This window comes from Taurulus bubalis (genome assembly GCF_910589615.1).
Source record: "Taurulus bubalis genome assembly, chromosome: 14".
Taxonomy (NCBI): Eukaryota; Metazoa; Chordata; class Actinopteri; order Perciformes; family Cottidae; genus Taurulus; species Taurulus bubalis.
In genome coordinates this window covers 3146782-3158847 of record NC_136602.1, presented here as the reverse complement: position 1 = coordinate 3158847, position 12066 = coordinate 3146782, and the positions used below count along the sequence as shown (strand labels likewise).

General features: G+C 39.8%; 1 protein-coding gene across 1 annotated transcript in view; it reads left to right on the top strand.

Annotated features, from left to right (window-relative positions):
- Positions 1–10115, top strand: part of chrna1 (cholinergic receptor, nicotinic, alpha 1 (muscle)) — a gene marked incomplete at both ends in the record, with an annotated part of 11511 nt that extends 1396 nt beyond the window's left edge. Inside the window, 9 exons of the mRNA XM_079229325.1 lie at positions 3609–3751; positions 4660–4704; positions 5095–5204; positions 5355–5550; positions 6337–6574; positions 7493–7716; positions 7826–7940; positions 9463–9587; positions 9987–10115. Coding sequence (XP_079085451.1) covers positions 3609–3751; positions 4660–4704; positions 5095–5204; positions 5355–5550; positions 6337–6574; positions 7493–7716; positions 7826–7940; positions 9463–9587; positions 9987–10115 — 1325 coding nt within the window. The remainder of the gene's footprint in view (positions 1–3608; positions 3752–4659; positions 4705–5094; positions 5205–5354; positions 5551–6336; positions 6575–7492; positions 7717–7825; positions 7941–9462; positions 9588–9986) is intronic.
- Positions 10116–12066: the final 1951 nt, after the last annotated feature.

The window sequence follows — 12066 nt, the reverse complement described above, 5'->3', positions numbered from 1 at the left end:
TATTTATCCATTTCCAACTCAGTGATTTGAGCGTTGATGCGATGGCCGGACAGAAGTGGCGCGTTAAGATGAGCGGACGCAGCCTTTAAAACCACCAGTTTAGCATTTAGCTGCATCGCTGCAGTTGTGCAATTAAAATGTGGCTCATTCAATCATCTTGAAGGTCTTTATTCCCGGATGATGCACGTCCACTTTGAAAAACATATTTACTAGCTGGAGCGTGTTGGTCCGTCCATCAGACAGATTATTCCGGCCTCCTAACGTGATCGTCCTTAATTCATCCGTTTGGATGAATTAAGATGTTCGGATGACGTTAAAAGCTAAATCACGCTGTAGCCTTCTTTTGGAAGAGTGACATATTTAGTCAAATGTGTGGCATCTTATTTTAGAATGATGAGTTGATGAATACCGAACCCAGTATTCCCATGATGAGCTGGTCAAGCATAGAACAGAAACACAGGAGGATTCATTTCTTGGCTTTCTACTTCTGTTTAACTTTCATGCAGTGCACAAGACTGTAATAGAGGAAGGGGAAGAATTCATGTATTCACTGAGAATAAGCTCAATGGACCAGAATGCAATGCAGCCGGAGGTATTTTGTAGTTGTTTGTCATCACAGATGCACTGCAGTAATCCAAGTAACTAGCTAACTAGCACGCCCATTCAGCCAGGTGTACCTGAACGCAACAGTTCATGCTCGTTTCCAGGAGATTACAAAGCTTCACAGAGGGTGAAGTGCACAGATGAGGCAATTTGAGGATAACTGGCTCTCTACCGATATTAGTTTTCTTTTAAAGCCGTGCTCATTGTGTTCTGACAGTAGGGCCGATTCACGGCATTTCTTCCAGCCTTTCACAAGACATTTTGGGTCGAAAGCTTATTCCCGGCCCATAATGCGATCATCGTGGACTCAAACACGACAAGAAACAATCTCCACATTTTTGTCCCCTTTTTCCAGCTCGAAAGTGATGGTAAAATACAAAAAGAGCCTTCGGTATCATGCCGAAATTGGAGTTGGCAGCAAGCAGTGATTGACAGCTCCAAGTGGCCCCTCTCTGTCCCGCCTTCCCGCACATCTATTTCTGTATGTGGCCGAGATCAAAGCTCGCAGGACAACAGGCAGGCAGACTGTGTGTGTGTGTGTGTGTGTGTGTGTGTGTGTGTGTGTGTGTGTCCTCTAGTCTCGCTGGCCAAATGAAACAAGTGTGGATTGCCAGCAGATTCCTATAACATGCATCACATAGTGACTTTGCACGATGTGCTCATTCGCTGAGTCACATTGCAACACAACCTAGACGACTACGAGCGACTACACGAGCAAAGGCAGTGCGATGCACCGCTTGTAGTACAAAGTAAACCACGGTGATTAAATCAAGACATAGCGTGTGATGCTAAGTCTTGACGTGGACGTACTGAAGGCTGAGAGCATCGTGTTAGAAAGGTGGGATGTTTGGGAAGTCAATGGCGGGCCTAAATGTGCAATATGGGCATAACGGCATTGTTTCAGAACCGGACCAGTTTGTGAAGTACTGATCACAGATAGATGTTTGCAAATAATCAGAAAACAAATTGCAGTCAGAAACCCTTGATTTTGATGGATGTGCCGACCGTCAGATGTGTATTTTATGTTCATAACAACAACACAAAAGTCAAAGGTCACGTGGATTCAAAACCTCTCATTTTATTGGTGGTTAAAGTAGCTCGATGTTTTTACTTTACTGCTGATTTTATTTTTTTATGATGATTTAGTTCCCATGCATAACAACTTCTGGGACTTTTCCCTGCGGGGACCAAAAAAATGTCAAAACCAAGTCACAGAGCGCCGCCTTTCTTTCCTCTAAATAAGTGCAAACTTGATAGTTGTGTTGCATTAAACGTTCCAGCCACACAAAACACAGGATGACAGTTTTAAAAAGTAAAAAATACCAGAATCCAAATAACAACGAAACAATGAAGCTGCGCTTTCTAAAGGAACCTGAAGGAAATCTGTCTGCTGCGCTGCAGATAGAACTAAACACACCTGTCGATGCAATATGTCCTAAAACTATAAGTTAATAATCGATTGATTAATTTATTAAGGTAGAAATCTGTCTGTACCGTAAAAGTCGGGTCACAAGCCGCTCCTACCTACGGTCAGTGTCCCCGCTGTAGCAAGCTATGAGTAGCGCTAGCTAGTGCTGCTGCTGCTAGCTAGCGCTGCTGCTACCGGCCGCTGCTGCTGCTAGCGCTGCTGCTAGCTAGCGCTGCTGCTATTGGCCGCTGCTGCTGCTACTGCCCGCATCCCCTCTCCCCAAGTCGGGTGTCGAGTCTGGTCCAGCTACCTTCGGTGGTTTTCGGGGACCTAGCGGAAGTTAGCGGGGAAGTAACGGAGCGTTAGCAGGAGCCCCAGCTGGCTACAGCGGGGAGCTAACGGGGACACTGACCGAGGGTAGTAACGGCTCGTAACCAGACTTTTACGGTAGTTCATTATAAACCAACAAGTGAAGCTTTGCATATCTCTCCATTGGCATGACATAATTTATGGGCTCACAAAGATTAAAAAGTCTAAAAAAAACAATGACCTGTGAGCTGGAGCAGCTTTCATGATGAAGAGGTGTTAAATGCAGGTTAACTGCTCTGAACTCTAACTGATCCAGACTTAATGTCAAGAGGATCGGTTGAGGGATGTGGAGCTTTTTCTTCCCCCTCCAAACACCCTCTTAACACTCAGATTAGGTTCTGCTCCGAGGACTCACACTCGAAGAAACATACTTGATCGCAGCGCTTAGGCAACTCATCGCCGAGCTTTTCACCAGGAAGGCACGCCGGCCTCTCTCTCTCTCTTCTGATACCTCCTGTATCTTCCCGTCCGCCTCTCTTCCCGATGCATTCTCTTACTCTCGCAGTCCCACTGCAGGGTTTCGGGTTGCCGGTCGTGTTAAGCCTGGGAAATGTTTGCTGTGTGAATCACGAGTTAAAAGCAATCCGCTGGCCTTCAGCTGTGAGTTTAGGTTCCCGGTGTGAAAACATTTATGAGGAGGGACACATGTCATACCGTGTGTCTCACAGGACTTTTCAGTGAAGCTTGAAGGTTTTTTTCTGCATTTCCTCTTCCTATTCCTCGACGTGACCTTTGACCTCCTTGTGCAACACGTTCAGAAGACTCAGGCTCATAAAGAGCGTGGAACGGAACAAATCTCACATTTTGAGCACGATATGAACCCTTTTCCGTAAATCCGCATTAGATGCCGACTTTACCCAAGGGAATTACCCACAATGCATAGCAATGTGACGTTAAATACGCACTTACAGTGGAAGCATGGAGACGTAAAAGAAGGTAAACAAAGAGGACCACGTGGCCGTTTAGTTACTCGTAAACATTGAGGATTAAAGACAGATTTATTCATCAAACATCTCGTGAGGAAAGAGCCTGGAAGACAATCAAATCAGGGAGTAGAAAATACAAAATAAATATCGTGATATGTTGCAGTGCTGCCCCGTTCCTGTTCACACCTGTCGAGCCCTCACGGCCTCTCACACTCAACAGGCGCTGCCGTGAGTCCCTGAGGGTTCTGGGTTCGAGGCCTCAGTCGTTCTGATGTGTTCTGTGTCTCTGTGTGTCCTCACAGGTCCGGCGTTCGGCTCGGAGGACGAGACGCGCCTCGTGAAGACGCTGTTCACCGGCTACAACAAGGTGGTCCGGCCCGTGAACCACTTCAGTGACGCCGTCGTGGTCACCGTGGGACTGCAGCTGATACAGCTCATCAGTGTGGTGAGAGATTTATATTCATATAAATATATGAAACATAACGACTCAATTTAAGTGGCGTGACATCATGCTCACAACATTTTCCCTTCAGGCTTTCAGGTTTACTCAAAATACTATATTGCAAGTGGAGACCGTCCAATTTCTGCATTTTACATAAGAGAAAAAACGTAAAGATAGAAGGTCATTAATGGAACTAAATAGCTCTCTTTTTTTGCCCTTGTGCCTTCTAAGAATACACTCTTGACATCAGTAATATTATAGTTTCTCTTAAACATTGTACTCTTGTTTGAATATAACATTTTGGTACGATCAAAGCCGGGGAAACGTTTAAAACAGACCACAATTCATATTAATGAACTAAGTTTAAAAAAAAATCTAATTGCATTACAAGGTGGAAAAACAAGGCAGTTGCAGAGAAGGCCCCACATACTAGAGGTGGAACAATGTTTTGTTTTTTGGAGCATGATAAAGCAGATAAAAGATTAATAATCTGGATTATTTTGGTTGAGAGAGAATGCCAGATTAGTACATAACTTGAATGGTTTTGTTTTTTCCCTCCATGTCTGTTTTGTGTCACGGACAAAGAGCTGATGGTGTTGCTTTATTCCTGAGATGAGAGGGTTTGTGGGGAGTTATGTGCAAAATGTGCATCTCAATGTGACTATTGGATCCCAGAAAACGTTTAAATCTCATTCCAGATCGCCTCGACCGTTAATATTTAATTAAGGAATTCAAGAGTTTTGAGAGTTTGTCAAGCGGTTGCCTCTAAATGTGCTTTTTGTTATTGATCAAATGCCACAGATTTCCCATTAAAAACACAAAAGAAATGGTCACAAGCGTGCAAATAATATTTTGTCCTGAAATCTCTCACGAAAATGTTTTTTTCTTTGTCTTTTTCTGAAATCTCTCAGGATGAAGTCAACCAGATCGTGACCAGCAATGTTCGTCTCAAACAGGTAAACGTTATGTAATATAGATAAAGTAACGCTCACCTCCGCTTGCCAACACTCACCAAGAGTGCTATTAAAGTTTTTACCATGTGACACCCAAATACAGTTACTCAATTATTATAAATCATATGTTTTAACAATGCATCTGTTGTATAATTCACATACTTACATTCCTGCATCATGTATTTATGTGCTTTGTATCACACTAATAGTATCACAAATGAATGCTATTCCTTGTTTCAACTAAATAAAGGGAGGATTTATGACATGGTGACTGCTGTGATGTATATTGTACATGACAACATTGTATTTTCACAAAAAAATAATGAGAATTATGGGAATAAAACAACTGAATTTGGCTCTATCGGTATATTAATGTATATATATTCACCCCAGCAATGGCTGGACGTGAACCTGAATTGGAATCCGGACGAATACGGAGGCATCCGGAAGATCAGAGTCCCTTCACTCGACATATGGAAACCAGACCTGGTGCTATACAACAAGTAACCCACTACACACACACACACACACACACACACACACACACACACACACACACACACACACACACACACACACACACACACCTATTCGTCCGACTGCCTCACCTGCTCCTCCTCCCTCTCCTCTGCCCCCGGCCTCCTCTTCCACAGCGCCGACGGTGACTTTGCCATCATCCACCAGACCAAAGTCCTGCTGGAGCACACGGGGATGATCACCTGGAACCCTCCGGCCATCTTCAAGAGCTACTGCGAGATCATCGTCCTCCATTTCCCCTTCGACCTGCAGAACTGCAGCATGAAGCTGGGCACGTGGACGTACGATGGACTGCTGGTCGTCATCAACCCAGTGAGTGGGACTTATATATTATTATTATTATTTATTATTATATATATGTATATATTATTATTATTATTATTATTATTATTATTATTATTATTATATATATTGTATATTTATATATATATATATATATTGTATAGTATTATAATATATATAATAACATATATAATGATATATCATATTTATATATATCTAATAATGATATATTATTATATATTACATACATATTACATAATATAATATATATTATTATAAATTATTGTATATATATTATTATTATATATATTATTTACTTAATTATATATAGTATGTATATTAATATATTATTATAATATATATTATTCTATATATTATATATTATTATAATATATAGAATAATATACATAATAATACATATAATGATATTTAATATTTATATATATATTTATAGAGTCATTATATATTATATATATTACATATATATTTATTTATATATATACATATCAATATTATACATATATTATATATACATACTAATATATATAATAACATATCTAATCATATCTAATATTTCTATATATAATAATAATCATATATTATTATATATATTACATATGTATATTATTACGATTTATATTTACAGGGTTATATTGACAGATTAGTGTGAAAGCTTGTGAGTGGTTTCAAATATTCTACAGATTTAGTAACCTTCCTATCACTCCTGTCAGAAAACTGCAGTTTACGGCATATAACCTTTTAATGTCCTCACCTGCATGCTCCCTTCATACGGCTTCACCCTCCTCTGTCTCTCAGGACAATGACCGGCCCGACCTCAGCAACTTCATGGAGTCCGGTGAGTGGGTGCTGAAGGACTACCGGAGCTGGAAGCACTGGGTGTTCTACACCTGCTGCCCCGACACGCCGTACCTGGACATCACCTACCACTTCCTGATGCTGCGCCTGCCTCTCTACTTCATCGTCAACGTCATCATTCCCTGCATGCTGTTCTCCTTCCTCACCGGACTGGTCTTCTACCTGCCCACCGACTCCGGTACGTGTCGACTGATAGCTAAACCCTGTCCTGGCTCCTCCATGGTGGAATGAGCTCCTCATTGGCATCAGGACAGCAGAAAGTCTCTACGTCTTCCGCCGCAAACTAAAAACACATCTTTTCCGACTACACCTTGAATAAAGAAAGTAGCACCGTAGGAGCACTTTAGTAGCACTTACTGATGGCGCTTTGTAGTTTAACTTTCTTCAAGAAATTGTACTTTCTTGCTGTTCTGAGTCTGTACTCGTGGTTGAATGCACTTATTGTAAATCGCTTTGGATAAAAGCGTCAGCTAAATGAAATGTAATGTAGATAGAAACATTGCGGTGACTAAATAAAGGAGGCGTATCATGGAGATTTGCATCAGAGTAACAGGGGACAGTCAACTCAGGGACGAGACATATCTTAAAGATTTGAAGCATTAAAAGCGCATTAATAACCAAACAATTGAATTTGGTGAGGAATATTATAAATATACATTTGGAGTCATTATTTTCAATAAAATTATTCCTGCGTACATATAATGCATAGATAAGGCAAGGCACGCTTATTTCTAGAGCACATTTCAAAAACAAGGCGATTCAAAGTGTTTCACATGAAACCATTAAAAGCATCAAAACATAATGCAGAAGAAAGCAAGATTTAAAAACAATTAAGAACATAACGTCAAAAAAAGGGTCAACCATGTAAGACAAACTCATACTAATAATGATAAGCCCATCTTTACACAACATATACCGTATACCAACATATACCATGTGTTCACATCCGATAAATGTTAGAGTCAACAGTCAAGTATTTTCACGTCATTTTAGAGGATTACACTTTCATATTCGTGCATCAGTTTGTCTGTAAAAGCCCAAATTTGCCACTATTTCTAAGAAAAGCGTCCGTCTCCGTGTCTCCGTGTCTCCGCAGGCGAGAAGATGACTCTGTCCATCTCCGTCCTGCTGTCGCTGACCGTCTTCCTGCTGGTCATCGTGGAGCTCATCCCCTCCACCTCCAGCGCCGTGCCGCTCATCGGGAAGTACATGCTCTTCACGATGGTGTTCGTCATCGCCTCCATCATCATCACCGTCATCGTCATCAACACGCACCACCGCTCGCCCAGCACGCACACCATGCCCAACTGGATACGGAAGGTTCTCTTTCTTTAAAAAAAAAAAATGTTTTTGCAGCATCTGTACCTGCAGATGATTTGATGAAAATGTCGTGTGCGACTGATTTAAAGGAAGGCGTTTTGTCTCCCAGGTCTTCATCGAAACCATTCCCAACATGATGTTCTTCTCCACCATGAAGCGTCCCAGTCAGGAGATCCGGCAGAAGAGGTTGTTCCCGACCGACATGGACATCTCCGACATCTCAGGCAAGGATGCAGCGAAACGATCCTGCAGGGATTTTGACTTCTAGACGAGCAACACTTACTTTACTGTTGCACTGATGAATGAATCCCAGACCTATTTTTTATTATCTCTAATTAACCAGCAAATCCTTGGCTTACAAGAGCGTATAAGTACACTACAGTTCAGTTTGGGGTCCTTATTTTTCAAAGAAAAGCACTGTTTTTCAATGAAGATAACATTAAATTAATCAGAAATACACTATACATTGTTAATGTAGTAAATGACTATTCTAGGTGGAAACGTCTGGTTGTTAATGAAATATCTACATAGGTGTATGGAGGCCCATTTCCAGCAACTATCACAGTGTTCTAATGGTACATTGTGTTTGCTCATCGCATAGAAGACGAACGGATGATTAGAAAACCCTTGTGCAATTATGTTAGCACAGCTTAAAACAGTGATGCTGGTGAGAGAAGCTATACAACTGGCCTTCCTATGCATAGCATCACATGTGTGGGTTCCATTATACTCTCAAAATGGCAAGAAAAAGAGAACTTTCATGTGAAACTCGGCAGTCTATTCTTGTTCTTAGAAATGAAGGCTATTCCATGCAGGAAATTGTGAAGAAACTGTAAATTTGTCTGGGTGACCCCAAACTTTTGTACGGTAGTGTGCATTTTTCATGCTTTAAACATAATTCAACCATAAGTATGAGCATAAACCAGAAGTATGCTCCCTACATTATGGAACATATACATTTCCGTAGTGTTAACTTGATGCTACACACGATTAATGAACCTTTCTATAAAGCTATAAAGCTTACGACATTCAGATTCCGTCAAAACCGACAAATCGCCTGTCGAGCAAAGCATCCGCAGCTTCCCAGCCATTTTTCATCCAGCAAAACACTTTTTTCCAGCGAAGAAAACTGAAATATGACTTAATTTTGGATGGAGCGATATCCCACACGGCCTTAGTTTGGCATCAGAATGAACGCCTGCTTCCGCTTCCGCCTGCTGATGTGTTTTGGGACACGTTCAAGGTTCAGCAAAAAAAGTGGGCGCATTTCTTGCAGATTTGATGCTACGTGATTACGGTTTCACTTGACTCATTTTGAGGGGCTGAAAGGGCCGTAAAACTCATTTGGATGGCGTTAGACGGCTTCCACAGGCTCACAGAGTTTAAACTGGAATACGGAAGTTATGATCCATAAGGAAATATTGTATGTTAATTCTTTTTTCTTCTTTTTTTACACATACACAAGTAATCTCACAAGGGTTTATGTATTATATCACTTTAAATGATTCAAATAACCCTTGTTTGAGGAGATAATCCAGTTGTAGTATGGGTATGAACACCTTCCAATTTTTTGGAAAACAGGGTTTGCTTTCTAAAATGTTAAAACGTGAAATAGGTGCAATTTGCTTCATTCGTAAAAAAATATATTTAAATACACCTAAAGGTTACCAGGATGCCGTTCCTTTCTGTATTGTGTTGTTATTACTTGTATAATTATGATGCATTCCCACATGTCTCTCCCCTCAGGTAACCCCACCCCCACCAGCATCACCTACCAGTCTCCCATCACCAAAAACCCGGATGTCCGCAGCGCCATCGAAGGCGTGAAGTACATCGCTGAGACCATGAAAGCAGACGAGGAGTCTAACAATGTAAGAAGTTACTCTGCACGAAAAAAGAAAGTCAAAATATTGCTTTAAATTTCTATTGAATTGAATTTAAATCATATTTATTATAATATTTGTTGTGTTTTGTGTCACTAGACCAACAAATGGGGACCAAACATACAACATTATTTTTGCAATGGCCATTAAATGAATAATGTAGGAACATTGAAGCGTCTCATGTGTAAAGCAAAAAAAAACACAAAGAAGCCAAACTATATAACTATAACTATATAATAACTAAATAACTGGTGCAAAATGACTCGTGACATCACATCAGTATCACATTGACTGAACACCCAGATAACGTAAGTCAGAGCACTTTGAACATGACTCTTCCTCTTCTTCCTCCTCCTCCTCCTCTTCCTCCTCCTCTTCCTCTTCCAGGCAGCGGAGGAGTGGAAGTTCGTTGCCATGGTTCTGGACCACATCCTGCTCTGCGTGTTCATGGCCGTGTGCATCATCGGGACGCTCGCCGTCTTCGCCGGGCGTCTCATCGAGCTCAACACGCTGTAGAGGACCCGACCCTGAAGGTCACCTTGGGATGGTGCGTTCACTGACATTGAGGAGAAACCCAATGCATCTCAAAAGAAAAGGGGACGAGTCTCGAGATCTGCACGGGTCCAATACTTGAAGCTATTCTCGTCTGTTATTTTCGGATGTTTTTGTACATGTTTTATTGCTGCGATGCACTCTGGAGTACAAGTTGTTACTCTTATGGAACAAAGCCATAACTGTAATAATGATTCACTTGTTTTACCTTTTTAATTTTTTTGGGCAGCTTGATTTAAGGTTTAGGTCAGAGAATTTTTCTTAAAATGTAAAAAAATAGCTTTTAACAGGAGAAAGTGTTCATGTCTGAGGATGCACACTATTTATATATATATATACACATATATATACACATATATATATATACACATATATATACACATATATATACACATATATGTATACACATATATATATATACATATATATATATATACACTTCTATATATAGCTATATATAGATACATAGATATATATATATATATATTTATATATAGCTATATATATAGCTATATATATATACATATATACATATATATATGTATCTCTCTCTCTCTCTCTCTCTCTATATATATATATATATATAGCTATAGACATAGCTAGTAAATACTGTGTTCAATTTTTTTTCGTGGATAGAAAATGAAACATGTCTCATTACTGAAGCTCCGCCTCCATTTAGAGTTCATGTGTTTAATTGTATTTTAAATGTACTTTATTGCCGGACTGAGTCTGGTTGATGATTCAGTCTTTGTCTTTGGGTGTAGGAGAGATGTTTTCCTGTCCTGGAAGTTTTGTTGTTTATCTTTTCCCGACACTCACTTGACCTCTAAACGCGTCATTTGTATTTTTGGGTTATGGTTGTGAATCGTGTAAATATTCATGGGGTATTAATGTGGCACGGTTTGCTTTGTCGCTGACGCGGGAATTCCTCTTGAATCTGCTGTACAGTTTGTTACGAGCTCACGAGTTTCTCATACTTTGTTTTGGGATAAATGTGTTTTAACCACACTGAAGGATCGTGGTGAAAATACATAAATAAAACAATTTTAACTGATCTGCTGTTACAAAACCACAGAGCTTATTTCTGGTAAATGTTGAGCCAACTAAAGGCTATGAGGTTTTATTAAGTTAAACCTGACATGGATCATCTGAATGAATATGGTGAACTAATAGTTCCTCCTTCAGGGAACTCGGGTGATGGATCATAAGTGTCTCACAGCTGCAGCGTTGCTGCCCGACGGTGACTTGATTTATTTTGCAGCTGTGATTCCTAATGACAAAAAAATAATAAAAGTTTGATTTATTAATAAAATAAAATTCTGCTTTGATATTGACTTTGTTTTTCATAACTGTCTAGATCAATATATATATATATATATATATATATATATATATATATATATATATATATATATATATATATATATTTGCAGCTGTGAAAAGAGTGACAAATACAATACATTATTTGTTTATTTTCTTCATTGTTGTAATATAATGTATTATATGGCTTATCACTTCATAGCGGAGCAAACATCTCATCATGACTGTAAACTTCTTTAGTCACATTTTCTCTGACAAACTTCGACACTGCTTCTTTAGGATTCACTGGACGACGCATGTTGGTGATAGAGATTCTTTAAATTCACCCAAATCACAAAAACCTAAATGTTCTCTAAGCCGGTTTCATTTGGACCAAAACCAGATAAAACCTGTGAAGCGTTCAAGAACCACAACTACTAGCCTTTTTTGTTGTTGAAAAACTTTTATTTGGCGTTCCAGACAACCAGCAACGGGCAGAAAGGTCAGCGATAAACTAGCAGAGCAAAACTGAAACTACTTATGCAAAGTAAACCGTTTGTAAATATGAAATAGAAGCGACAGCGTCATATTTTACCATGTAAACCATTCATTGAAC